The 27601-nt window shown below is 46.2% G+C and overlaps 1 protein-coding gene across 2 annotated transcripts in view; it reads left to right on the top strand.

The window, feature by feature from the left end:
* The first annotated feature begins 1218 nt into the window (after positions 1-1218).
* Positions 1219-27601, top strand: part of MPZL1 (myelin protein zero like 1) — a 61984-nt gene continuing 35601 nt past the window's right edge. The window contains exons 1-3 of one of the 2 annotated variants that reach the window (XM_037906762.2): positions 1219-1348; positions 17236-17396; positions 20983-21196. In XM_037906762.2, the coding sequence (XP_037762690.2) occupies positions 1219-1348; positions 17236-17396; positions 20983-21196 (505 nt within the window). Of the gene's footprint in view, positions 1349-1564; positions 2287-17235; positions 17397-20982; positions 21197-27601 lie in introns of those variants that run through there. The other variant, XM_027820015.3, reaches the window with a different exon arrangement.

Consider the following 27601-nt stretch of genomic DNA (forward strand, 5'->3'; position numbering starts at 1 on the left):
AGTTTGAGTAACCGAGATCACCGACCAGGGAAATAACCCACTTCCTTCCCTGACAAACCGAGGGACACATCCCACCCATGTACTTATTCTCTACACCAATACTGACTTGGACTCTTAATACATTCCATGGGTGGCATACCCGAGCCCAGTTATCCACTGACGCTTTAAAAACTCCTACACCCCAAAACTGGATCTATGCTGGCTATATGATATGTATGTACCTCGTGAACCTTGTAACCAATACTTGCAGTCCCCCATAACCCAAGCCCGACCCCAGCTGTACACTACCTTCCCTCTTACCTTGTGTATAAATTTGGTTTTAAACATTAACTTTAATAAAATTCCTTCATCCTTACAGTTCATGATCTGCTATTGATTTGTTACTGTTTTAAGACCTAAACAATGAATAACACTAAAACTTGAAGGCAGGTGGTCAGTGTGGTGCAGGCTGGGGTGCAGCAAGGTGAGTGGAAATGGCAGAGACTGGGACATAGTGGGGTGGGTGAGCACTGGGGCAGTATTGCTCAGCCCATGAGTGAGTTCCCCAAAAGCCTGAGGCTGACATAAAATTAATGAGATTGTTAAAATAAATTTGAAGGGTGGTATTTGTCTGCTGGTTTTTGAGCCCCTAAGCTCTTCTCTGCAACAGTGAGGGCTAGAAGCATTAAATAAATAAATAAAGAGCTCAGGTGCTTGTAAAATCACATGACTCCAGAAATCGGGGCTTTAAGAACCACACCCATTAAGAGTGAGCAGCCCTGGTGGCTTGGCCGGGAAGGCGAGGGGTGGGCGCGCAGAGCTGGCGCAGGCGCAGGCGCTGGGGCTGGGGCTGCGGTGCGGTGCAGCCCGTCACACCGGTACGGCCCGGGCTACATAAGCCACAGTCCGCCAGCAACGGCGGAACATCCCCGGCATCCCCCTGCACCCGCTCAGCGTCACGTGATCCACGGAGGGGCGGGGCGAGGCGAAGCGGGCAAAAGCGGGGCCAAGGCAACGACCCTCCTCTTTCTGGTAGGGCGCTCCTCTAGCGAATGACAAACCAACTCGCCAATCACGTAGCCGCATCGGACACGCGGGGCGGGACCAGGCAAGGGCGGTGGGCGGGACGCGGGAGGCGTGCGCGATTGACGGCTCCTCCGTCCCATCTCCTGGCGGGGAGCCCCTTTCCCCGCCCACCGTCCGGCCCGAAGGGGCGGGGCTGCGCCGGGGGCCGGGACAATGGGGGCACGGGGAGGGGGAGGGGGAGGTGGCGGCCGGAAAATGGCAGCGGCAGCAGGAGGCGGTGCGGGGCGGCCGGTGGCGGCTCCAGCGCTGATGTTGGCGGCGGTGGCGGCCGCTCTGGGCTTCCGTGAGTGCAGGGGCGGGCGGGGGGCTCCCCCGGAGCGGGCGCGGTGACCGGGGAGCCCTGGGCGGGGCGGCGCCTGTGCTGGAGACCCGCAAAGCGCCGCTCTCGGGGGCTCCGCGGCAGCGGGCGTGTCCTGGGCCCGTGGCCGCTCGCCGGCGGCTCTGGGCTGCCGGGCCCGCCGGCCGTGGGGGCGCCCCGGTGCGGCTGGGTGAGAGCAGCTGTTGGGGAAACACGCTGTCCCCGGCCCGCCCCACCCTGGCCCCGGGCTGCCGCGGGGCTTGGCTGGCGGTGACCAGATTTAAACGCTCTCCAAGGAGGAGCTGTTTTAAAACGTACGTGTCGCTTGCGTCCTTGGACGATATCCCACCCCTGGACCTGAGGGCGGCAGCGGCAGCCGTAGCAGCAGCAGCAGAAAGTCCTTGAGGAGCCTGGTCCCCTAGGCTGTGCTGTCTGACTGGGGGCCTTGAGGATTTCCCCTTTACCTGTAGGGACTGGACTGGTGGCTTCCAGCTGGAAGAAGTGGGTAAAGCATTGCGGGGTTCCGGCCAGAGCTAAATTCTGTGTTGTTGCAGCTGCTTCGGAAATGGGGCACCCGGTCCTGGGGTCTGAATTGATATACACCACTGGGCACAGAGTAGAGGGGCAGCTGTAAGGATACCAACCTCACCTGGTTAAGAAGGAAGCTACTGTTGGGTATAGCCTATCCTGCCAATCCCCCACCATACCTGTTGCTGTTTCCTGGGCATTTCCAAGTGTCCAGTCACTTGGAGAAAAGTGATATTAAAGGGACACTCAAGAGAAACTACTGTTAATACTTCATCTATTAGCAAGCACTAGGCTAATAACAGCCATACTGGGTCAGTCCAAGGTCCATCTAGCGCAGTATCCCATCTTCTGACGGTGGCCAATGCCCGGTGCTTCAGAGGAGATGAACAGAACAGGTAATAATCAAGTGATCCATCCCCTTAAACTCTCACTGTAGTTTCTAAAATCTGATGCGTTTGCTTTTTCAGTTAGGCCCTGCAATGAAACTGACTAATTTGGGTTTCCCCTTTCTTAAATCGTTTTACTTCCTGGTTCTGGAATGGTGCTATCCCAGGTTGGTAGGAATGCTTTTAAATATAAACCAAAACCCTGTCTTACATGGCAAAGAGAAAATCATATGTGGTCTTGGGTAAACTCTGTCCAGAAGGGTATAAACTGTAGAAAATAACTTCCTTGAAAATTTATTTTGATAGTGAAAAGTGCTGGACTGCTCACTCTTGGCAGTGATGTCCTCTATCCACAGAGCAGCGTCCATCTCAAAGGCAGAGATTCCCAAATGGTGGTCTAAGGAACACTTGGTAGTGGACTTGAGGGAGAGCTGCTTAGTCACATGGGGTTGGATCTCCTCTCCTCCATCTGCTAAATTTAGGGCTAGTTTACACTGGCAAAGCTAAAGCGCTGCTGCGGCAGTGCTTTAATGTGCCTTTTGTGGTCACGGCACACAACGAGCGTGGCTTCCAGCGCTGGGGCACTGTTTACACTGGCACTTTACAGCGCTGCAACTTTCTTGCTTAGGGGTGTGAAAAAACACCCCCCTGAGCACAGCAAGTTGCAGTGCTGTTAATTGCCACCGTAGACAGACCCTTAACTGACAGCTTAAAATACACAACTGTTCTGCTAATATTACTTTCATGTAAGGAATTGCTGTAGCTGTCAGAAGTTAGGCACTCATGAACAGGAGGGGAGACAATACACAATTGCTCAGAGATGTCCTTCACGCAATGGGGAAAACCCTGAAACCTCTGACAGTTCTTGCCCAGAGGCATTCAGCCACCACTTATATCGCAGAGTTAACCCTCAAATTCAGTTTGGGTATTGGGAAGTGAAGTGTTTGTGTGGTGGTAGGTAGCACATTTCTGAAATTTCTGATAACTGCGAGTAGGGAACAAATTGGATGTATGCCCTGTGTGTGGATGAATTAGCCAATGCAGAAGAAAGGCTGTATGTTTGGCTCACTGCTACCTGTTTGTGTGTGGAGGTGAAACACTGGAATTCACGTGTGGCATGGAGTTTATGCAAAACAGGTTAGAACATCCCTGGAGAACAAGACTCCCTCTGGCTACTAAATCCCACTCTGCAATAGGGTAGTTTCTATTAAGCAGTTTTCTCTTTGTTGTGAGATGACTCATGTGGAGGAGGTGGTAGCTATCAGATGCTTAGCTTTCTTTCACTGCAGAAGTGACACTAATCATTGGTGGTGGTAGTGGCTGAAAGGGAATGCAAAATATCCAATACCAGTCCCCTCTGAAAAACAATCCATGTACTAAAACATCTGGAAAGGCAGACTTGTCTTGTTTCAGAATAGCAGCCGTGTTAGTCTGTATCCGCAAAAAGAAAAGGTGTTCTTGTGGCATCTTAGAGACTAACAAATTTATGTGAGCATAAAGCTTTCGTGAGCTACAGCTCACTTTATTCGATGCATGTAGTGGAAAATACAGTGGGGAGACCTTATATACACAGAGAACATGAAACAATGGGTGTTACCATACACACTGTAACAAGAGTGATCAGGTAAGGTGAGCTATTACCAGCAGGAGAGTGGGGTTGGGGGGAAGGGAGACCTTTTGTAGTGATGATCAAGATGGGCCATTTCCAGCAGTTGACAAGAATGTCTGAGGAACAATGGGGGGGGGGGAGGGAGAATAAACATGAGGAAATAGTTTTACTTTGTGTAATGACTCATCCATTCTCAGTCTTTATTCAAACCTAAGTTAATTGTATCCAGTTTGCAAATTAATTCCAATTCAGCAGTCTCTCCTTGGAGTCTGTTTTTGAAGGTTTTTTTTGTTGAAGAATTGCCACTTTTAGGTCTGTAATCGAGTGACCAAAGAGATTGAAGTGTTCTCCGACTTGTTTTTGAATGTTATAATTCTTGATGTCTGATTTGTGTCCATTTATTCTTTTACGTAGAGACTGTCCAGTTTGGCCAATGTACATGGCAGAGGGGCATTCCTGGCACATGAGGGCATATATCACATTGGTAGATGTGCAGGTGAACGAGCCTGTGATAGTGTGGCTGATGTGATTAGGCCCTATGATGGTGTCCCCTGAATAGATATGTGGACACAGTTGGCAACGGGCTTTGTTGCAAGGATAGGTTCCTGGGTTAGTGGTTCTGTTGTGTGGTGTGTGATTGCTGGTGAGTATTTGCTGCAGGTTGGGGGGCTGTCTGTAGGCAAAGACTGGCCTGTCTCCCAAGACTTGTGAGAGTGATGGGTCGTCCTTCAGGATAGGTTGTAGATCCTTGATGATGCGTTGGAGGGGTTTTAGTTGGGGGCTGAAGGTGACAGCTAGTGGCGTTCTGTTATTTTCTTTGTTGGACCTGTCCTGTAGTAGGTGACTCCTGAGTACTCTTCTGGCTCTGTCAATTTGTTTGTTCACTTCAGCAGGTGGGTATTGTAGTTGTAAGAATGGTTGATAGAGATCTTGTAGGTGTTTGTCTCTGTCTGAGGGATTGGAGCAAATGCGGTTGTATCGTAGAGCTTGTCTGTAGACAATGGATCGTGTGGTGTGGTCTGGATGAAAGCTGGAGGCATGCAGGTAAGCATAGAGGTCAGTAGGTTTCCGGTATAAGGTGGTGGTTATGTGACCATCACTTATTAGTACCGTAGTGTCCTGGAAGTGGATCTCTTGTGTGGACTGGTCCAGGCTGAGGTTGATGGTGGGATGGAAATTGTTGAAATCATGTTGGAATTCCTCAAGGGCTTCTTTTCCATGGGTCCAGATGATGAAGATGTCATCAATGTAGCACAAGTAGAGGAGGGGCATTAGGGGACAAGAGCTGAGGAAGCATTGTTCTAAGTCAGCCATAAAAATATTGGCATACTGTGGGGCCATGCGGGTATCCATAGCAGTGCTGCTGATTTGAAGGTATTCTTTGTCCCCAAATGTGAAATAGTTATGGGTGAGGACAAAGTTCAGCCACCATGTTTGCCGTGACATTATGGGGGATACTGTTCTTGACTGCTTGTAGTCCATCTTTGTGTGGAATGTTGGTGTAGAGGGCTTCTGCCTCCATAGTGGCCAGGATGGTGTTTTCAGGAAGATCACCGATGGATTGTAGTTTCCTCAGGAAGTCAATGGTGTTTCAAAGGTAGCTGGGAGTGCTGGTCGTGTAGGGCCTGAGGAGGGAGTCTACATAGCCAGACAATCCTGCCGTCAGGGTGCCAATGTCTGAGATTAGGCATGGTGTTGGGCAGGAGTGCTGACTGGTAGAGTAGCTGACGTGGGTTGTTACAAAGAGTCTCAGTCTTACAGGTAGATGAGCACTCTCACTGCCCTTCGTAAGCACTGTTGGCGTGAACTGGAAGGTTCCTAGTTCACATAGTTGTAGTGCTACCTTAAGGCAAACTAGGTACCTTTTATATTGCACCAGCAAGGTTAGTGCACGGCACATAAGCATGCTTCCTGATTCATGCCCTCATAGACCACAGAGCTGTGTTGACAAGTCTGTGGGGTAGGAGCAAGGCCACAACGAATGCCCACCCCTGCCCCCCTTGGCCACGGCAGGGGAGGGGGAAGAGGTATAATTGAAAGTGATACCACCAATAACTCATTGCCCCTTGGGTTGAGAACCCTGAATCCACCACTGAATTACGTATTTTAATGTAGAGAAAATAAGTCTTCAAAATGTTGTTTTCCTATTCTTCTTGTGATTGGCTTAGATTCTGCCCCACAGCATAATTACAAAGCTTTATATACACTATACAGAGTTAGTTGTGTTGCTGGCCTATGTGCCTATTGGATACATGCAATCCATAGAAGAATTCATCTCACTTTGGAAGGTCATTGGGTCCCCTGCCAGATTTCAGAATGTTTGCCTTGAGACAGAGCTCAAAGGAGAGGATACTTAAATTAGTCTTTGAATTTAGGATATTCGCTTTAGGTGGCCTTATGCCCTCATGTTACATAATTCCCCAAACAGCTTCCTCATCTTGGAAGTAAACTACACCCATTATCCTATACACGGGTAGAGTGAGAAATTCCATGCTGGGACTTACTCCCAAGTCAGCAATAGGTAAGAAGGGACTGAAAGCCTGGTTGTGATGCTCTTTTTCTCGGGGGAACACCCAGCAACCTATGTTCATCCTTCTAATATAATTGTGTGGTATTCAGTGCAAAGTTTGTCATGTCGGGTGTCTTCGGAAGGCTCATGATGCACTGAGCATTGTTGTTATAGTAATGTTATAGGTTGTAATTTTATGTATATAGTTGAGGCTGAAAATGTGTCCTCGTGGTTTAAAACAAGCCCAGGCAAAACTCTCCAGGAACAGAGGCAGTTCATACATGCCCTGATGAGGTGTGGGTCAAACCCAGCGCAGCCTCTCAGGAACAAAGGACACTGGCCTAGGCAGCAACAAAGGGTCTGTTGGACTCTTGAGTTTGGGATGACAATGAAGTAATGCTCACCTGACCCTGAAGGGTCAGGGGGAGGGGGCGGCAAAGCCAAGAGGGAAGAAAGAACATGGTAAAAGGGAGAGATGTTTGCCATGCTCTTCCTCTCTCTTCCACCTCTATCAAAAAACACCACCACCAAGTGACTGAAGTGCTGATCAAAGGGGAGAACCTGGCTGAAGGATAGCCAGCTAGCCAGTGGTGGGAATCATCTAAGTTGTAAGGGCACTGAAAGTGTTAAGATCAGCTTAGAATGTGTTTTGCTTTTATTTCATTTGACCAAATCTGACTTGTGATAATAAGTCAAAGCACTTCAAATTTATCTTTTGTAGTTAATCAATTTGTTTGTTTGTTCTACCTAAAGCAGTGCATTTGGTTTGAAGCATGCCAGAGACTCCACTTGGGATAATGAGCCTGGTACATATCAATTTTTTGGTTAAATTGATGAATTTATATAAGCTTGCAGCGTCCAGCGGGCATAACTGGACACTGCAAGAAGGAGATTCCTAGGGTTGTATCTGGGACTGGAGATATTGGCTAGTATCATTTGGTTGCACAATCCAAGCAGCGGCTGGCCAAAAGTGCTCCCTCATGTAACTGGGAGCAGCTTACATGCTAGAGGCTGTGCGTGAGCAGCCCGGGAGTGGGGGTTCTCACAGCGGAGCAGGGTAAGGCTGGCTCCCAGAGTCGAGGATTGGAGCGACCTAGCAGATCACTGGTTCAGATAACACCAGGGGAACGTCAGACTGGTCTAGTCATGTCAGCCCGAGGCCTGGTCACCACTTAAATAAGAGGCTGACCTAGCTATGTTGGTCACGGTTGTGGAAAAATCCACACTCCTGACCAACATAGCTAGGTCAGACTCATATTCAAGTGGAGACCAGGCCTCGGGCTATGTACCAGGCTTGCCCTTCTGGAAAAAGGGTAGAGTTGAGACTTGAGAATGTTTGTTTGCGAAATTGAGAGAACGTGCACTAGGAGTGGAAAGTATTCTCCACTTAGTCACACCAAGTTCTTTGACACAGTAGGACCAAAGTGAATATTGCAAACCAAGAGCTGTAAATCGAGTAAAAGTCAAAGTGCAAGGAGCAGCAGAAATAACTGACTGCAACAATAGTTTTAAAAGCAGCAATGCAGTAGGGAGGAAAGCTGATTTAAAAAACAAAGTAAGTCAAGAGGGCCTGAAGAGCTCTGTGTAGCTCCAAAGCTTGTCTTTCACCAACAAAAGTTGGTCCAATAGAAGATATTACCTCATCCCATTTGCCTCTCTTTATCAATCTTGACTTTTTTTAAACAGTAGTCCAAAACAGGACAATACAAGAGGTTCCTAAAGTTTCTCCTTGAAACAGAGCAAAATCCTTCCTCATGAGGGAGAAATGTAAACTACTTAAAATTAACTCAGAGTGAGGGAGTCTGCCTACAAATACCAACATTTGGCAGATCTATTAAAGAAAATTTTTTTCTGGAATTGGATATATTGGAATTGAGTTTTAGATAATCAAGTCCCTAAAAACTGAATCTGTATCAGTTTGTTTGAGCATGTGCTTAGTAGCCAGATGTTTCAAGGACCAGGGCTGGGTTTGCGGGGAATTTAAGACTGCAGATGTTTGCAGGTCTCTGCCAGTGGCTGGGAGAAAAACCCTCATCCAGTTGAGCATCTGTTGCGAACACATGTTCAACTGAACTGATGTTAGCAATGTTGGGAACCCTAGGGTAGGCAATCCAGCAACTGCTGACAGTTTGCAGCATCATGTTGACAAAACTTGCAGTGAGAAGGGTTAGATGATCCTGTGCTGAAGACTGTACCAGCAGCCAGTGGGGTGTGTACACTAAGCTCCCAGATGTTGCTAACTCCAGTTCAGAAGTAGAATTAGCAAAGTTGGAATTTTTTCAAAAGTTTCCTTAGTATAGACAAGGCAATAAAAGCCTAAAAAGTTCCACCATCTATTGTCTTGTATCTAGAGTATACAAGAGACTAAAATCTACAAGCTTACAAGATAATGCCATTCCTCAAGTCTAGATAAGCATGGAAAATCTTATTATCTTATTATCTATTTCTTTAATAATAAATTACATGCACACATGAAGAGCTACAGGTCAGGTTTGTGGCACTTTTCCTGGAAATCTGCCTCCCTGTGAAATTAATGTTGCACGCCTTATTTTTCAATTGCACAATAGACTTGAAAATGTGCCACACACATACCTAAAGACTGTGGAAGGAAAGTTGCCCCTGTGCTACTGAAGTAACTCTGTCTTCTCCCAGTTTGAACCACAGGAAAAAAACTTGTACAGTGTATGAAAGGTACTGTCCAGGTAACGTCTCCTTTTGCTATGTCCAAACAGACTTGAAACCTCTCTTCTCCTCTCCCCCCCCCCCCCCCCCCCCCCAATGGTACTTTTCTAGCAGAGATGATCAAATGCAATGTGCGTGCTTTGTTACACTGGCCTGTGGGATTTAAACCTTAAGATGTGTGTGCAGCCCCCATATCCGGGGTCGGCAGCCTTTCAGAAGTGGTGTGCCGAGTCTTCATTTATTCACTCTAATTGAAGGTTTTGCGTGTCATTAGTACATTTTAATGTTTTTAGAAGTTCTCTTTCTATAAGTCTATAATATATAACTAAACTATTGTTTTATGTAAAGTAAATAAGGTTTTTAAAATGTTTAAGAAGCTTCATTTAAAATTAAATTAAAATACAGAGCCCTCCGGACTGGTGGCCAGGACCCAGGCAGCGTGAGTGCCATTGAAAATCAACTCGTGTGCCACAGGTTGCCTACCCCTGCCCTATATACGACAGGGTCCAGTATGCAATGCTCCATCTTGATCAGAATAATTTGTTACTCTGGCATTTAGTCTTCACTGGCTTCCCTGGTATATTAAGGATTGAGGGTAGCTGCAGTGTGTGCTCCATCTCATGCAAACTTGATACAGCCTTTGGGTCCCTTTCCAGCTCTCAAGATCTTACTGGGGCAAAGATTGGTCAGTGAAGCAGAATGGAGTAAGAGGCTTCTTAGAACAAGGACCCTTGCCAGTAAGTGTTGTCTCAGCAGCCTAGAGATAAAGGTGGGACTTCAGGACACTTGTAAAATGCCCAAAGCTGTCTCAAGTGGGTGTATTTTCACCCTTCTGATTTTACAATGGCAGTATGCCATAATGCCATTCTTTGACATACTTTTTTATTTTTAACTGGACATATCTCAAGCAATATTGTTGCTTAATTGTGGTGGTGTGGGGAGTGTCCCCCAGGGGAAAAGAATTGAATGTATGGTAATCATAGTTTGATTATACAACTTATCAGAGGTGGGCTGGCTGGGTTTTTCAACTCGCACTTACAGTCTTAAGCAAAAGACGAATAAAGTTCTTGGTTTATATAAAACATAGAAAATAAAGTGTGGTAACTGTTTCCTTTCCTGTTCTGCCTTAGCAATGACTCCTTAATTACACATGGGAGGGTGTAAAGACCCAACAAGTCCACTGACTCCCCATTTTTTGGTTAAAAACTGCCTTCTATGGAATTGTTTCATTTGCACTCCCTAAGTCCACCTTATGAATTTTCTCTCTGTTCCTCTTTCTACTCACACTTTATCATCAGTCTCTTCTCTCTTCCTTTATGGTCCAGCAGTAGGTATTGTCAATGCAAGAGAAGTGTCTTCCTCATTTAGATTGGTTTCATCCCCTAATTTCTCTTGGAAATAAAAAAATCTTCAGTTGTGAAACTTTATGAATATGTATTGGTAGGAATGGTTGTGAAGGCAGTCAAAAATGAGTCATTTGTTGCTAACTAGCAAACCTTAGAGATTCTGTTGGCTATCTGGATGAGGTGGTGATCCTGCAATACCAGGGTAGGATGGAGATTGTGGTGGGGTTTTAAGGACCCAAAATTTAGGCTATGTGTACACTTCATAGCTTTTAGTGATGTGGCTGTATCACTACAGCTGTGCTGCTAAAAGTTGCGCAGTGTAGCCCCTGTTTGTCAGCTCTCCTGCCGACAAAAATCCCCAACAAGCGGTGTTTGTGGTGTTGGCAGGAGAGCGCTCCTGCTGACAAAGTGCTGTTCACACTGGTGCTTGTCACCTGCAAAACTTTTGTCTTTTAGGGTGGGTTTTTGTTTTGTTTTTTCTCCAAACACCTCTGAAAGACAAAAGTTTTGTCCTTCAATTGCCAGTGGAGACATAGCCTTAGTCATCTGACATTTTTTCCTGTTTGGCTGTCTTCACTAGGAAAAAGGTTGTTAAGTCGAGTTAGCTAACTCACTTGATGCCTAGTGAAGACAAGGCAGGCTGGAGTCTTCACAAGAATTAGCAGGTTTTGTTAGATTTGATTTTCCTCAGTTTTCACACTTATCAGCAGGCTGAATTAAAACTCCAACCTGAAAATTAGCAGTTTGAATTAAAACTGGAGGAAATCTAATCTTTAACACTACCTAATCTTGTGAAAACACAAAACCTGCATGTCTTCACGGGGATGGGAGAGGAAGGTGTGCTCATGAGGAAGAGAGGAGATCTTAACAGCTCAAATCAAGAAGACAAAGCCTCAGTGGGTGGTGGGATTACTGGCCCCTGCAGAATTTCGCACTAATTACTACACTGCTACTTAAACCTACAACTGTCAGCAGGACTTACTCTGGGATGGAGGCTAACCTTGTGGTATCACTTCAACACTTCACTTCATACCTTTACTTGTCCTTTTTATCTTGCTTTATTTCATTACCTTGTTAACATCCTATTTACTTAAATCTTTTGACTTTCATTTTAACCTTAATCTTATTTCACTTAATTTTCACACTTATGCTGTGTGAAAGTTATCTCTATCACTTTTTGTATTACCGTAGCACCTAGGTGCCTTTGTTATAGACCAGGACCCAATGTGCCAGGCACTGAGCACAGAACAAAGACAGTCCCTGCCTCAACGGTTTACACTCTGAGGCCATGTCTACACTACAGCCTATGTTGACAAAACATGTGTGTGACTATTCTTAGTGACACAAATTACACCAACATAAGCATTCAGGTGCACAGCACTGTGTCAGTGGAAGAGCATCTCCCACCGTCATAGTTTATGCTGCTTGCGGAGGTGGGTTTTTTTATGCCAGTGGAGAGCTGCAGTGCTGTATGTATAGACAGAGCTTGTGTATAAGAAGAGACAGATGGGGGAGTACAAGGAAACGATATTGGTCAGCATGATAGGCAGTGCTCTCAACACAGCAATGGTCTCGTTGTTGTTTTTTTTTTTGTAGCCATCGTGGCAAAGGAGTTGAAGAGGGATTTGAGGGAGGATAATGGAGTAGGATTGCAGATGTTTACAGGGAACTCCTAAGTGTGAGGAGTGATGAGGTATGCAGGGGACACAAAGATGCTTGTTTGAAAGTTTAACAAGTGGGTGATGGAGGCTGGCTTCTTGGGCCAAGTGGAGATGGGAGCTGAGAGCTTGATAGCAAATGAGAGATGATAGGTAGGGCGGGATTAGGCTGTGGAGGACATTGAAAGTGAAGGTAAGTAGCTTATGGTTGATGTGATAGAGAAGGGAGAGCCAGTGGAGCGATGTAAAGAGCTGGGCTAGGAAAACTCTCTTTGGAGCAGTATTCTGAGTGGGTAAGATTGGGGTGAGATGGCATTTGTCAAGGCCAGAGAAAAGGTTATTGCAGCAATTGAGAGACATGATGATGATGACAGCATAGACAAGAGTTTGGCTGTGTGGATGGATAGGAAAGGCAGTATCTTAGATGTTATGTAGAAAGAATCAATAAAAGTTAGATGGTCTGGATGGCAGGATCTCCTTGGATCATCCTTCCCATCTTCCGTCACTCTGCTTCTACCAATCTTCTGGTTCCTGGCACTCCACTCTTTTTGGCTCTTCCAAGCTCAGTATACCTGTATACAACTTCACCTTTTGCTGACAATACCTGGTTCTGCTCCTTTACTGCCATTCATCTCTCATTTTCCCCCATCCAGAGAGCAGTGACACTTAGGCTTTCCCACTCCTGTCTCTTCAACCTTCTCTTAAACTGAGTGTCACCCAGTGGATAACAACCCCATGAGAAATGGGAGATGGGGGTAAAAATATATAGGACAGGTTTCTAAGCAAACTACAAGCTTGTTCTGCCACAAGAGCACTTGGTCTAATTGGTTGAAGATTAATAATTTTTAGGGGTCAAAATGAGTAACTTAGCTTGGAAACAGTCTTGGTGGTGAACATCTGTTCTGTAACGCAACTTTACAGTCACGCTGAATAACCTTCCATGCTCTCCCTACTACAGGATGATTGCTGTGGAGCCTGCCTCTGAGAGGTGAGAAGGTCTAGTAACCGATATAGTCAGTCTGTCAAATTGCTGATAATAGGGTCAGTTATGACCATCTCCAGAGAGGCTTTGTGCCACTGCTGTTTGTACTTTGCCAATGCACCTCTGATAAGTTGGTGTTATTAACCTACCCAAAGACTGTTTCTAGCTGAGAAAAAGTGGACCTGCACACAGTGGTGTCTGCCTCTTCGTAATTATACCTAAGACTTATACTTCCAGAGGAGATGTTCAAGTGCAATTAACTTTATTGGTGATTCTCTTGTCTTGTTTAATGCCAAATAGCAGAGTATGGGGTTCTGTATTTGGTATTTCAACTTCCTCCTTGGGTTTGTCTGTGCCTTCAGACAAACCCTATCTCCTGAATATTGGACTGTGATTCTGCTGATGGTTCTCTTTTTATTTTACTCTTACTTGGCTTGATTACACCAAATGGAGAAAAAATTATTCTGCAATAGCTATTTTGATCAAGAAAATACATTTAAGCTCTTCTCCACATGGGAAAATTGATCTCCAAACCTGTAGACACTAGGGTTCTCAGGACGAATGATTTGGTGACCTCAGAGTGCGGCCACCAACTCTTGCTGGTGGCCACTCTCACACTTTTTCCTAAAATACAAATAAACAACAAAAAACAAATAACAATAAAAACAAATAAATTTGCACATACACATGTCCACATCATAGTAATTTATTTAGTGCTGTCTAGTAAGTCTATGAAAAGTGATATCAGCAAACATACAAGTATCACTTTTCACAGCAGACTTACTGGCCCCAGCAAGTTTGGGGACAAATTAAGCCCTGGATGGGGGCATGGGGAAGGCAGCGGGAGGCTGGATCCTGAAGCCTCGCGGCCAGAGCCTGCTACTCCAAGGTTGAAGCCCAAAGCCTGAGCCCCACTGCCCTTGCGTAGATGGGGAACTCACCAGCTGCCTGCTCCTCTATTGTGCCCCAGGTGACTCCAGAGGGGGGCAGGGTCCAGCCCGTGCTGGAAGCCCCAGCAACCAACACCAAGGCTGTGCATCGAGGAGCACCAGGGAAGGGGGAGAGGCCACTCCTCTCCCCCCCGCACCCTTCCGAATCACAGCCACTGAGGCTGTGGCTGCAAGAAAAGCCCCTGGTGGCTGCATATGAGAAGTGCTGCACTAGATGGTTGGAGTTGTGGGTGCTGTTTGGAAAAACTGCACTTGTAGCTCTGGCTGGCTGTCTCAGCTGCTAACCTCTGTATTTAGGCAAAGATCAGGAAACTGAGTAAGGCACTTTCAAACCACAGTTTTGAGTAGAATGGGAACCTGTTCTTCAGCTGACTCTTTCCTTATGGAGAAGGGAAGAGAGGAAAAGACTTACTGATTTTTACCTACTTTTGTAGGTGCAGTGACTTAAGGGAAGGCAAATTTGGACTAAGTACCAATCTGAATGATTAGATAACTACACAGTTGGGACCTAATGCGTTTTACTGGCCTCTTAGCTCAATAGGTTGCAGTGGAAGCAAAAAACAGCAAGATTTCTGGAAAATCTAGCTTCCCTGAAGAACTTTGATAGAATTGCTTGGGGGAGCTGTACCATATTGTTCTGCCTGTGAGTGAGCATAATCTCAGAGGGGGTGTGGTTTAGAGACCAGCCTGTTGTTTGGTAGAGCATAACCTATGAGAGTGCCAGATATTGGTGCCAAGTTCTACCTTTGGCAGCAGCACTCTAAGTTATTTATCTTTGTGCTGAAGTTGCTGCGTTCCTTGGTAATTTTGGGTTTTACAACATCCATTTATAGATCTGATGCAATCTTGGGACATATTTTACTGGTATAGTTAAACCAATAGAATTCCCTGTGGGGGCACTCTTATTCCAGAATGTTCTGCAACTGTGTCAGAGGCACTGCATGAGGTGACCCGGAGCTCTTTCAGGCTAATGTGACTCCTGACTGTTGCAGGGAGTGATGGGAAGGGATAGCTGAAGGATGGTGTTCTGTATCACAGTCCTCTGAAATCTGCTTGGGATTTGAGGATATGGTCATAGATTCAATGAGGCTAGTATCAGGGTTGGCTGGAGACTATAAATGGGAGCTGTCTTTGTTCCTGAGATTAATGCAGTTATGTTGCTGCAGGGTTCAAGTCTGTAAGATCTAATCTTTAGTGAGGTTACAACTTGGGAGACTCTGTAGAATGGTATGATCTAGTGCCGGCTGGCTGTTCATGTAATTCAGGGGGTTATTACCTTCTCCTGGCCTTAACACAGTTCTATCAAAGCATCAGGGTCTGTGGCTAGTGAGAATAAACTATCCATTGTTTGTGATCGGGTCAGCTGGGAATCTTAGTTTGGACCTGAGGAGACAGAGTCCACTTATGAACTAATTGGGAAACCTGGCTTCTGTTCCAGGAGTGAAAGGTGGTTATTATCCAGGTGTACAATAGTCCTCAGATATTAAGCAGGAGTTTTACTAAGTGTGGGCTGAAAGAGGGAGATGAGGCTTTTCTTCACCACACTTCCAAGGGCTATTTATGTACAACAGTGGCTTCTTGGAATAAACAGGTCAGTGCTTACTCCTTCCTATTGGTAGCAATGAATCCTCTGTCCCCTATAAAGGCAAGCAATGTCTCAGTGCTGATTCTTCTTCCTACGCTAATGTTGAGGGCATCTTGCTTGCTTTTTGCCTGAAAGGGAGATTTGTTCTGTGGTTTGGACTTGAAACAATGGATTGTTTTCTGTTATCATAATATCCACTCCATTAGCAGAAAAATCTTCTTACAGCACTGCAGCTATGTATTCACTTCACTGAATTGCCAGAAGACCTCTTGTGTGTTCAGAATAAACATTTGGTAGGAGGGACCCAAGGAAAGGAGCATTTCTTGGCCTGTAGTTAGATTATATGTAGGGGAGAAGGGAAGCTCAGACGCAACCTTTTGTTGAAAATCCACCTCTCTTAAAGGGCTTTTCTGTTTGTTTGATACAAGGGCGGTGATGACAAGGCAGTCAGACCCTTCCCTGGCCTCTCAAACAAGGTTGTTCTGTAGGAGAATAAATAACTAGCACTTCTAGAGCACTCTACAGACTAACTTATACAGAAGATGTACTTACTCTAATGAGCCATATGCAGTCTTCAGGGCTCGCTTTAACTTTGAATACCTGCAACAGACTTACCGACCCTCGTTGTTTTGACTATCCCTAGTTAAACCACAACTCATCACCATGATAGCTAGGTGTCTGGACGCTGCCTCAGTTTAAAATATTATCTGTCTTTAATAGAACTGACATGTATAGGCTGTTTTCCAGGCTTGCTGCGTGATGTGATCCAACTTCCTCTCAGATTAAACTGGGATCTAATGGCAATAACACACACCAGAGTTGCTGTTACCAACTTCTCCATTGTAAAATACTCTGAAGTTTACTCTTTTGGAAGTGAGGAGAAGGATGGGGTGACAAAGATTCCAGTCTGTATGACTGGCTGTGCACATCTATCACCGGCTCAGTAATGAGAAATCTTGGTTAAACAGATCCTTTACCTGAAATGCTGTAGGAGTTAAAAGCTTTGGTAATGTTGTAAGTCAAACAATTCATATGTATTTCGTTGATGATTTATTTAGGACTCCTGCAGAAGTGAGCCAGGGAATGGTAACATTACGCCTTATGGAATTAGGTGGTGCACTTAGGCAAAAGGTTAGTTTTTTTGTTTTTGTTCTGCTTCATAACGAGTGGAGTTGAATTTGGTGTTTTGTTCCAGTTGCAGCAGAAATTCAGAGTGTTGTGGGGAGGAGAGAGATGAGAACCAAGCAGGAAATGGATTAGCAGCAGGCCCAAAACCTTTCTCAAAGTTAACGTCTCAAAAATTGCCAGTGGAAGTCAGAGCTATAAATACGAGGGAGTTTCGTACTATACTGTTGTCTCCCACCAGCTGCACTACAGGAAGCATCTGTTGGCATGGAACAGCCCATAGCAAACATCACAAGAAAGGGGAAGCAGGATCCAGCCAATGTGTCCATGCTATAAACTTGATGTGATGTCTGCACAACCCATCACCATAGGGGTGATGCTGCTTTCTTGGTTTTCTTGTGTAGTTCTTGAGGTGGTACCAGTTCATCCCATGTTGCTTGTGCTTTGCTGGTCCTTAAAGACATCTCTTGACTCTTTCATTTTTCCTTTTCCTCTTTCCCACCCCCAAACAGTCAGAGTATCAGCACTTGATGTGAAGACACCAGAGGAGCTCTTTGTGGAGAATGGGACAGAAGCAAGACTTCCATGCACATTTTCATCCCGAGATGTGATCAGCAGTGCAGCGTCCATCTCCTGGAGCTTCCAACCAGAGGGAGCAACAACCCCAATATCAGTAAGAGCCCTTTGTCTGGGTTGATCCTGCTGTTTGTGGCAGGGCTGGGAGGGGAAAATCTTGGGTATGTTTAAGAAAGAACTCTTTGGTTTGGTATGTTTGTAGGGCAGGTCCCACTCCATGTTGCTGCTCCTTCACCCATCCCTCACGTAAGCTTTTGTTTTTAGCTTAGCATGAAATGTCACCAAATGCTTGTACAAAGTGTCACATCTTGTGTTTTAACATCGGTTCTCTTCTTGCTGCCATGTAGTTTGGTTTGGAAAAGGCCAGGGTGGTGATATGTTTACACTGCAGCTGGGAATGAGCCTTCCAGCTTTGGTAGACTTGTGCTAGTGGGGCATGATCTAGCATACTAAAAATAGCTTTATGGACGTTGTGGCTCTGGCAGAGACTTGGGCAAGCCACCTGAACTGAAGCCTAAGCGGTCAGGTGGGCTTGAGAGGGTGAGCCGCAACATCCACACAGCTATTTCTAGCACACTAGCTTGAGCCCTGGTACTGTGAGTCTGTGTCTATCTGGGCTGTGGGGGCTTGCTCCCAGCTGCAGTGTACACACACCCTTAGGCTTGGTCTACACCTAAAAATTTGATCTAGATACGTTGCTTGATGCTGTGAAAAATTTCTCTCCTTGTTTGACAGAGTTAGGTCAACTTAATCCCCACTGTAGTGGGAGGCAGGTCTAGCTACAGTAACTCATTTAACGTTGTAGTTATGTTCCTGGAAAAAGCTACTTTAAGCTAAATGATATTAAGCTAATCCAATTTCCCCATAAGAATTAATGTAAATGGGGGGAGGTTAGGTTCCATGGAAATGTTTTTTGCCAGACAGGACTATATACTTTTTAAATATATACGCACACACACACAAACTATAAGTTTTTAAGCAATTTAATTCTGTACACAGCAGTGATGATTGTTAAGCTTGATTGAGGTGGTGAAGTCAGGGGGTGGAAGAGGGAGGGATATTTCCCAGGGAATGCCTTACTGCTAATTGATGAACTAGCACTTGGCTGAGCCCTCAAGGGTTAACGCTTGTTAATGTAGCCTCTCACTCTACAAGGCAGCACAAATGGAGGGAGGGGAGAAAGCATGGCAGAGAGACAGACATACACCTTGCGTGAGAGAGAGAGATGTGCATTGCCCCTTTAAGTATGCTGACCATACTCTAAGTACACTGCCTTTTTAAGTAGATCAGCTAGTTGAGACAGCAGCTGCTACCAGCAATCTCCCTCTGTCGTGTGTCGTCCCCCCCCCCCCACCCCGCTCTGTGCAGATGGCCTAATGGGGTAAAGGAGTGGGGGGGAAGGGGACACCTGACATTAGTACCCCTCTTCCCCATCATCCCCGCACAGCAAGCAGGAGGATCCCAGGAGCAGCTCCAAGGCAGAGGGCAGGAACAACACATGGCAGTAGGGGGAGGGACAGCTGAACTGCCCGGCAATTGATAGCCTGCTGGGTGGCTGCTGCACAGGGAACTTAGGGGAGCGGGGAGCCGATAGGGGGACTGCTGGTCCATCCTGGTTCCAAGCCCCCACCACTAGCTCCAACTGGCTGCTCTTTCTGCAAGCAGTGGACAAAGCAGGTGGCTACCAAGCCACGTTATAAGGGAACGTTGCACAACTTCAAATGAGCATGTTCCCTAATTGATCAGCAACATAACAATGAAACAGTGTTAACAGGGATGACTTTAAGTGAGGAGTTACTGTACTGCCTATTGAGAGGGTGGATTTACTACAGTGACAGAAAAACCCTTTCAGTCATTGTAGCAAGTGCCTGTGCTACAGTGGCCTCGCTGTAGTGTGCTGCTGTAGCATGTGTAGTGTATACATACACTCAGCTTTTTCGAGTGCCTCAAAAAGGTGCACAGTTAGGGAATAGGGAAAGTCAGAGCAGGGAGGAAGCATTGGAGCAGTGTGGAGGAGTGCACTGGGTTTGGAAGGGTACGAAGTGAGGGACCTGCCCCTGTATCATGTTTTGCCCCTTGGAGCTGTGCACTGAAGGGCCAGCACATCCCAGATGATAAACCTTATTGATGTAAAGAATTCAGGCACAAAACAAGAAAACCCAGTTTGACTAGAGCTTTGAAGAACTGGGTTTCCTAAAGAGGCTTTCTATCCTTCCTCAACAAATAAGGGATTGATGTGGTCTGGGTTGGGGAACAGGGAATGAGCATGTGCAGTGCCTGGGGCAGGGACTGCATCACCACTTTCCTGCCTCCATCTGGTACATGCACTCTTCACAGCCTCACCATCTCCCCTCCTCCTCATGGCCTCTGCGAGCTTATGAGGGGTGTGGAGTGCAAGGGTGCGGGTGAAGCAGCTTGGGGGTATGTTTGCATTTGAAGCAGTGTATGCGAGGGTGCCTAGGGGGCTTGGAGCCTAGGGTTTGTGGGGGTGGTCAGCAAGGGATGTGATGGAGGGAACGTTGGAAGAGTTGGAGCAGGGTCAGAGCAGTGATGGGGGGAGAAGGGCAATGTGAGGGGTGTTGGAGCAGTGCAGGGAAAGGAGGGGTCACAGCTGTCCAGTGAGGGATGTTGGTCAGCTTCATCTGCCTCCCCAAATTTCCATACATACATGCTCTCCTGTCTTCCCCCACAGGCTCCATGCTAGTTCCTCCACTGTTCCTGCCTCTTATTTCCAGCTCCTCAACATGCAGGTGCTATGCTGACACCTGCCACTGCATGTTGCGGTGGATTGTGCTGGAGAAGCAGACTGGAGATGATGCAGGGGCAGTGAAATGACATGCATGCACCCAGTGCATTTTGTGATAATCTTGCCCAGGACCAGAAGCAGTGGAGGTGGAATGCTGAGCTGTGCTAAATGGGAACGTTGAAAAATTGGGGAATTTTTTTTATAACTAAACGTCAGTAACACAGTAAAGTTGCCCAGTGGTGTCTTGTGCCCTTCTAGAATGTGGAACCTCGCTAAATTTAAACTTCTGAAAACCAAGAAATGAAGACTTAGGTGTATACCGTCCCTGCAATGGAGCCTTAACTCTACTCTCCTTGAGCGATGCCTGAATACACACAGACTAGCCCTGTACCGGGCCTAACAGATGCTATAGAACGCATGATCACTGCAGGGCTAAGTCTAACACCTTCTCTTTGCTACTGTAGACCTCTAATTTAGAGCAGGCATAGCATACAGGACCTGCTGATTCTACACACATTATGCCAGACTTGCTACCACCCTTTGGCCTGAGGATTTTTTTCAGAGATGGTGCCTTCACTTCCCTCTCAATACAAGAAGGGCACAGTGGTTGTGACCTGTGACACCTGTGTGTGAACCCTTCTCTCGCATCACAACACCCAGACTGAGACTCCTTCGCCTAAAAAAAAATTTGCATTGGACTTGAAGGCGAAGTCATACTGTGGCTACTTGAATGTGTGATTAGTGGAGCGACAGCATGCTTGCTACAATCTGCAAAGCTAGAAGTAGCTGGCCTCTGGAGGAATTTCTACTCCTACCTCCTAATGTGGTTTTGGAAAGGGCCCAGCAGATCTGGAGAAACTATCTTAGTGAAGGAGGGGTGTAAGCTTTGCAATGTTCTGATGTGGATGTTCTTACATGCTCTCCTCTCTGGCTGCAGTTCTTCTATTACTCTCAAGGGAACGCGTACCCTGGGAAGGACACACCATTTAAGAACAGAATCAGTTGGGCTGGAGACCTTAACAAGAAAGATGCATCTGTCAGCATAGCAAACGTGCAGTTCCGGGACAACGGCACTTACTTCTGCGATGTCAAGAACCCACCTGACATAGTTATGAAGCCAGGAGAAATCAGACTTAGAGTCGTGCAGAGAGGTACCTCCCCTCACTAACTCTTCTTTTCTTTAGGTGCCATTCTGGGCATGGGAGAAACTGTTGATTTTATCTCTAGTCTCCAAAGCCACAACAGCCACTCTCAGGATTTGTTTTCAAAGTTAATTTTTAAACACTGAAGATACCAGTCTTAACCAGTTTTTCTTACTCAATCCACAGTATTCCCAAATCCTAATTTTTCTCATACCCTAAAGTCTGCAAACAAATCCCATCTCTCTTGCATGACCGTCATAGTCAACAGGCTGCGAAAGGGCTTAGGTGGGGTGTGGGTGACATCTTGCAGGGAAACTAACATTTTGTCTGCCTTTGTGTTGGTGAAATAGATGCTTGGTTCCATGCTGTTTAAATTTCAGATGATGGAAGTCACTCCTCTCATAACAGGAACTAACCATGCAGGGATTTGGAAGGGGTCTAATGAAGACCTGTGGACTGTCTGTATGTTAAGGCTGTTACCTCCCTGAGAGCACTGGAAAGTAGAACTCATCCAAATGTTAAAACTTCCTAAATAGTTATTAGAAGAAACTGTCTAGAGTTTAACAGGTTTACAAATAATTTTCACCCGAAATGAAACACTAATCATTACAAACTGAGCTAATCTCTGTTTAGAGAAACGTTATGCAGTAGTATAATCAAATCTCTCAATTTAGCAGGGTGTTATATTACAGGTGACAAAAAGGGGTTTTATGTATCTCTCTGAGCTACTCTAAGACTTCCATGCAGCCAAGAACCCACTTCCCTCTTTCGTTTCAACCACATCTTAATGTGTGCTTGTGACTTTTGACATGTAAAATTGATGTGGAAGGCAACTATTGAATTGATCCTGATGAAATCATGGAGTGAAATCCTTTATTTCATTAAATTAAGGCTGGAAGAAGTCAAGAGTTTGCTTTGCTCTCTGAGTCACAGGAATAAGAGAAACTTTGGTTGTGGGGAGTAATTGGAACATATGGTGAAGTAGGTGTCTGTTTTCCAAAAGCTCATCACTACTTCAGGGATTCAGAATAATTTGTAATGCAAGCGTTTGTCACAGTTCAAGGCAACTACACCTGTATTTTCCCCTCTATGGTCCACCAAGAACATCCACTCTCTGTTTTTCTGGCTCCCTAGCTGTCACCTCTCTTGGGTGGAGACAGGCATCTCACTTTTTTCCTGACTGGGGTATTTCCATGGTGCACAGTTCCCTGCCTACACTGTGAATTCCCCAGGAAGTCAGACTGCCTCAGCAGGCCTGCTTTGCTTTTCTCCTCAGAGGCTGTAAACAGCTTAAGTGCCCACAGTTATAAGCTGTGACACAGCTTTTTGTAAGCAAGCACTTTTATTCATAGGGTGAAAGCATTACAGAGAGAACATATAAAAACCTACATGTATGCTAATAAGATTACCAGAAATCACCCCAGTGCTGACAAGGGCTCTGTAGGAGTCAGTCTTTCAAACTCCAACGGGTTTTTGTGGTTAAGATTATAACTTAGCTCAGGACTAGCACACACATGAATTTTTGTGTCTCCTTTATACAGGTTAGGCCTCTCATCCTGTCTTCATGTAACAGGTGTTGAGCAGACTAAGGTCCCCTCTTCAGGGTGAAGTTTCAAAAGGCTGCGTTCTTGCATAACTGGAAGGGGTACATTTACATATACCTCCGCCGAGAAATGCACTGAACTTTAAAAGTTCATTCTTGTCTGGCACATTGTTTTGTATAGTTAGGGCCCTACCAAATTTACGGTCCATTTTGGTCAATTTCACGGTCATAGGATTTTAAAAATGATAAATTTCATGATTTCAGATCTTTAAATCTGAAACTTCACGGTATTTTAACTGTGGGGTCTTGATACAAAAAGGAGTTGGGGTGGGGGGGAATCTCAAGGTTATTGTAGAGGGATTACAGTACTATTAACCTTACTTCTGCGTTGCTGCTGGTGGTGGTGATGCCTTCAGAGCTGGGTGGCTGCTGGCCACCTGGGAGCCCAGGTCTGAAGGCAGGGTCGCTGCCAGCAATAGCACAGTAGTAAGGATGGCGTGGCATGGTATTCCCACTCTTACTTCTGTCCTGCTGCCTTCAGAGCTGGGCCATGGTCAGCAGCCGCCACTCTGGCCACCCTCCTCTGAAGGCAGCAGTGCAGAAGTAAGGATGGCGCGGTATGGTATTGCCACCCTTACTTTTGCGGTGCTGCTAGCGGGGCGCTGCCTTCAGAGCTGGGTGCCCAGCCAACAGCTACCACTCTCCAGCTGCCCGGCTCTGAAGGCAGTGCAGAAATAATGGTGGCAATACCGTGACACTTCCCACCCCCAAGATAACCTTGCAACCCCCTTTGGGTCAGGACTCTCAGTTTGAGAAATGCTGGTGTCCCCCTTGAAATCTGTATAGAATAGGGTTAAAGCACACAAAAGACCAGATTTCATGGTCTGTGAAGCATTTTTCCTGGCTGTGAATTTGGTATGGCCCTACATATAGTCCTCTGAAATGCATAACACTTCTCAGGGTTTACATTAATCATGTTCCCTTCCTTTCTCTCTCTCCCCCCGTGTCTACCCCCGCCCCTAAGACATCACAGTCCCATAATAGATAGATACAGTGAACTCATAAAAGACTGAATTCAGTAAAGTTTGTCAGTGCAGTATATATCATTGCGGAATAAGGAGGAGAGTTGGGTACACTCCTGTTGGAGCATAGACCCTGACCTACGCTAAAAAAAATTGCCATTGTAATTTCCTGGCAGGCTTGTAACACCACACATCAATCTTCAGCTTTGCTAGCTCCAGTGCACAAATGTTCACACCACTTCTGGAATTACATTTGCTCTGAGCAAGGCTGATGTCCATGACCAGTGCAGAGCTAGCATAGGCAGCAAGGGCGGATTATGTAGCTGTTTTGGTTTACTTGATCTTCCCAGCGGCATCCCTCAATGCTCCTGACCAACCTTTGCTGGCTACTTTTACAGCTGAGAGCACCTGTCATGTCAAGTTGGCTGCATGGTCTTGTACTTAGATTATAAAGAGCTTTGGGGCAGGGACTGTTTTCGTTTTGTGTTTGTGTTGTGCCTAGAAATAGAGTTTGGGTCTGTAGCTAGGCCACCTAAGTGTTATAGTAATACAAATACAGTTTATAAAAAGATTCCTGGAGTGTCACTCTGGAGCCTAAAATGTTTGAGTCAGTGTGAAGCCGTGGAAACACCTACAAATATGGGTGAGAGCTCTCTTTGTTCAGAATCTCACCTGGTTGAATAATCCACTGGGTTTTATGGTATGTTACTGTCCAATTTAAGTTCTCAGCCATTTTGACTTTAATTACACCCATGTGGTGTACAGCTACAGTGAGGCACATGTCTATGCCATGCCAAGAGACCTAGACCATTGTGATTTCAGAGATAACTCAACCAATTACCACCCTTGGTCTACAGCTAATCTGCATGCAACAATTTCATTGGTTGTATTAGGGAGACTGCACAAATGTTGTATTACCTGGCCAAACTGCCACCCTCATAAATCTTCCAGCACAACCATCAGTGTAATAGCTGCAAACACACAGCCCCTCACTGCAGCACACCCCCCTCATTCTCCACCAACACGAATCCACACAATTTTCCCAGCACAGTACGATGACGCAATGCAGCCTCCCCTCCCCCAATATGACCACCACACAATAAACCCAGATATCACTCTGAAACCTAGAATGTCTGAGTCAGTGTGAAATGATGGAAACAGCTACAAGCATGACTTAAGAGAACACTCTTTGCCCTGGTCTACACTAGGACTTTAGGTCGAATTTAGCAGCGTTAAATCAATGTAAACCTGCACCCATCCACATGTTGAAGCCCTTTTTTCGACTTAAAATCGATTTCCTTACTCCACCCCTGACAAGTGGATTAGTGCTTAAATCGGCCTTGCCGGGTCGAATTTGGGGTACTGTGGACACAATTCGATGGTATTGGCCTCCAGGAGCTATCCCAGAGTGCTCCATTGTGACTGCTCTGGACAGCACTCTCAACTCAGATGCACTGGCCAGGTAGACAGGAAAAGAACCGCGAACTTTTGAATCTCATTTCCTGTTTGGCCAGTGTGGCAAGCTGCAGGTGACCATGCAGAGCTCATCAGCAGAGGTGACCATGATGGTGTCCCAGAATCGCAAAAGAGCTCCAGCATGGACTGAACGGGAGGTATGGGATCTGATCGCTGTATGGGGAGAGGAATCCGTGCTATCAGAACTCCATTTCAGTTTTCGAAATGCCAAAACCTTTGTCAAAATCTCCCAGGGCATGAAGGACAGGCCATAACAGGGACCTGAAGCAATGCCGTGTGAAACTTAAGGAGCTGAGGCAAGCCTACCAGAAAACTAGAGGCGAACGGCCGCTCCGGGTCAGAGCCCTAAACATACTGCTTCTATGATGAGCTGCATGCCATTTTAGGGGGGTCAGCCACCACTACCCTAGCCGTGATGTTTGACTCCTTCAGTGGAGATGGAGGCAACACGGAAGCAGGTTTTGGGGACGAAGAAGATGATAGCTCACAGCAAGCAAGCAGAGAAACCAGTTTTCCCGACAGCCAGGAACTGTTTCTCACCCTGGATCTGGAGCCAGTACCCCCGAACCCACCCAAGGCTGCCTCCTGGACCCGGCAGGCGGAGAAGGGACCTCCGGTGAGTGTACCTTTTAAAATACTATACATGGTTTAAAAGCAAGCATGTGAAAGGATTAATTTGCCCTGGCGTTCGCGGCTCTCCTGGATGTACTCCCAAAGCCTTTGCAAAAGGTTTCTGGGGAGGGCAGCCTTATTGCGTCCTCCATGGTAGGACACTTTACCACTCCAAGCCAGTAGCACGTACTCGGGAATCATTGTACAACAAAGCATTGCAGTGTATGTTTGCTGGCGTTCAAACAACATCCGTTCTTTATCTCTCTGTGTTATCCTCAGGAGAGTGATATCATTCATGGTCACCTGGTTGAAATAGGGTGCTTTTCTTCAGGGGACACTCAGAGGTGCCCGTTCCTGCTGGGCTGTTTGCCTGTGGCTGAACAGAAATGTTCCCTGCTGTTAGCCATGCCAAGAGACCTAGACCATTGTGATTTCAGAGATAACTCAACCAATTACCAGGGTTGAGGGGGTAGCCACGTGGTGGGGGGAGGCAAAATGCGACCTTGTAACGAATGCACATGTGCTGTGTATGTAATGTTAACAGCAAGGTTTACCCTGAAAGAGGTGTAGCCATTGTTTTATAAAATGTGTCTTTAAAATACCTCTGTCCCTTTTTTTTTCTCCACCAGCTGCATGTATTTCAATGATCACAAGATCTTCTCCTTCCCAGAGGCTAGTGAAGATTAGAAAGAAAACAGACACACTCGTGATGAAATGTTCTCTGAGCTCATGCTGTCCTCCCACACTGACAGAGCACAGACAAATGCGTGGAGGCAAATGATGTCAGAGTGCAGGAAAGCACAAAATGACCGGGAGGAGAGGTGGCGGGCTGAAGAGAGTAAGTGGCAGGCTGAAGACAGGGCTGAAGCTCAAATGTGGTGGCAGCGTGATGAGAGGAGGCAGGATTCAATGCTGAGGCTGCTGCAGGATCAAACCAATATGCTCCAGTGTATGGTTGAGCTGCAGCAAAGGCAGCTGGAGCACAGAGTGCTGCTACAGCCCCTGTGTAACCAACTGCCCTCTTCCCCAAGTTCCATTGCCTCCACACCCAGACGCCCAAGAACGCGGTAGGGGGGCCTCCGGCCAACCAGCCACTCCACCACAGAGGATTGCCCAAAAAACAGAAGGCTGGCATTCAATAAATTTTAAAGTTGTAAACTTTTAAAGTGCTGTGTGTCATTTTCCTTCCTTCCTACACCACCCCTCCTGGGCTACCTTGGTAGTCATCCCCTATTTGTGTGATGAATGAATAAAGAATGCATGAATGTGAAGCAACAATGACTTTATTGCCTCTGCAAGCGGTGATCGAAGGGAGAATAAGAAATGGTGCACCTAAGTAATTGTTCTTATTGGAACAAGCAGGTTGGTCTGGCCTCTGATTGATACATGGCTAGATTTACCTCGCTGCACCTTCTCTGTGAGTGACTGCAGTGTCCCCATAGAGGAATGAGTCCCCTAGACTGGGGTGGGGGGGAAGCAAATGAGTACAAAACAAATCTGGTCTATTTCTTGTTTTGATCCACTCCATCTATCTTTTACATCTTTGGCTGGCAGCAGACGGTGCAGAAGGACTGCAAGCCATCCACATCTCATGGCTGCTCGGCAGAAGATGGTGCAGTAGGACTGCTAGCCATCCTCCTCTCTTGCCTGCCCGGCAGAAGATGGTACAATAGGACTGCTAACAATCCGTATCGCCTGCCTGCTCACCATAAGATGATTCAATAGGACTGACTGCAGGATTAAAGAGAATGACCTGGTCAA

Source organism: Chelonia mydas, chromosome 1, assembly GCF_015237465.2.
Source record: "Chelonia mydas isolate rCheMyd1 chromosome 1, rCheMyd1.pri.v2, whole genome shotgun sequence".
Taxonomy (NCBI): Eukaryota; Metazoa; Chordata; order Testudines; family Cheloniidae; genus Chelonia; species Chelonia mydas.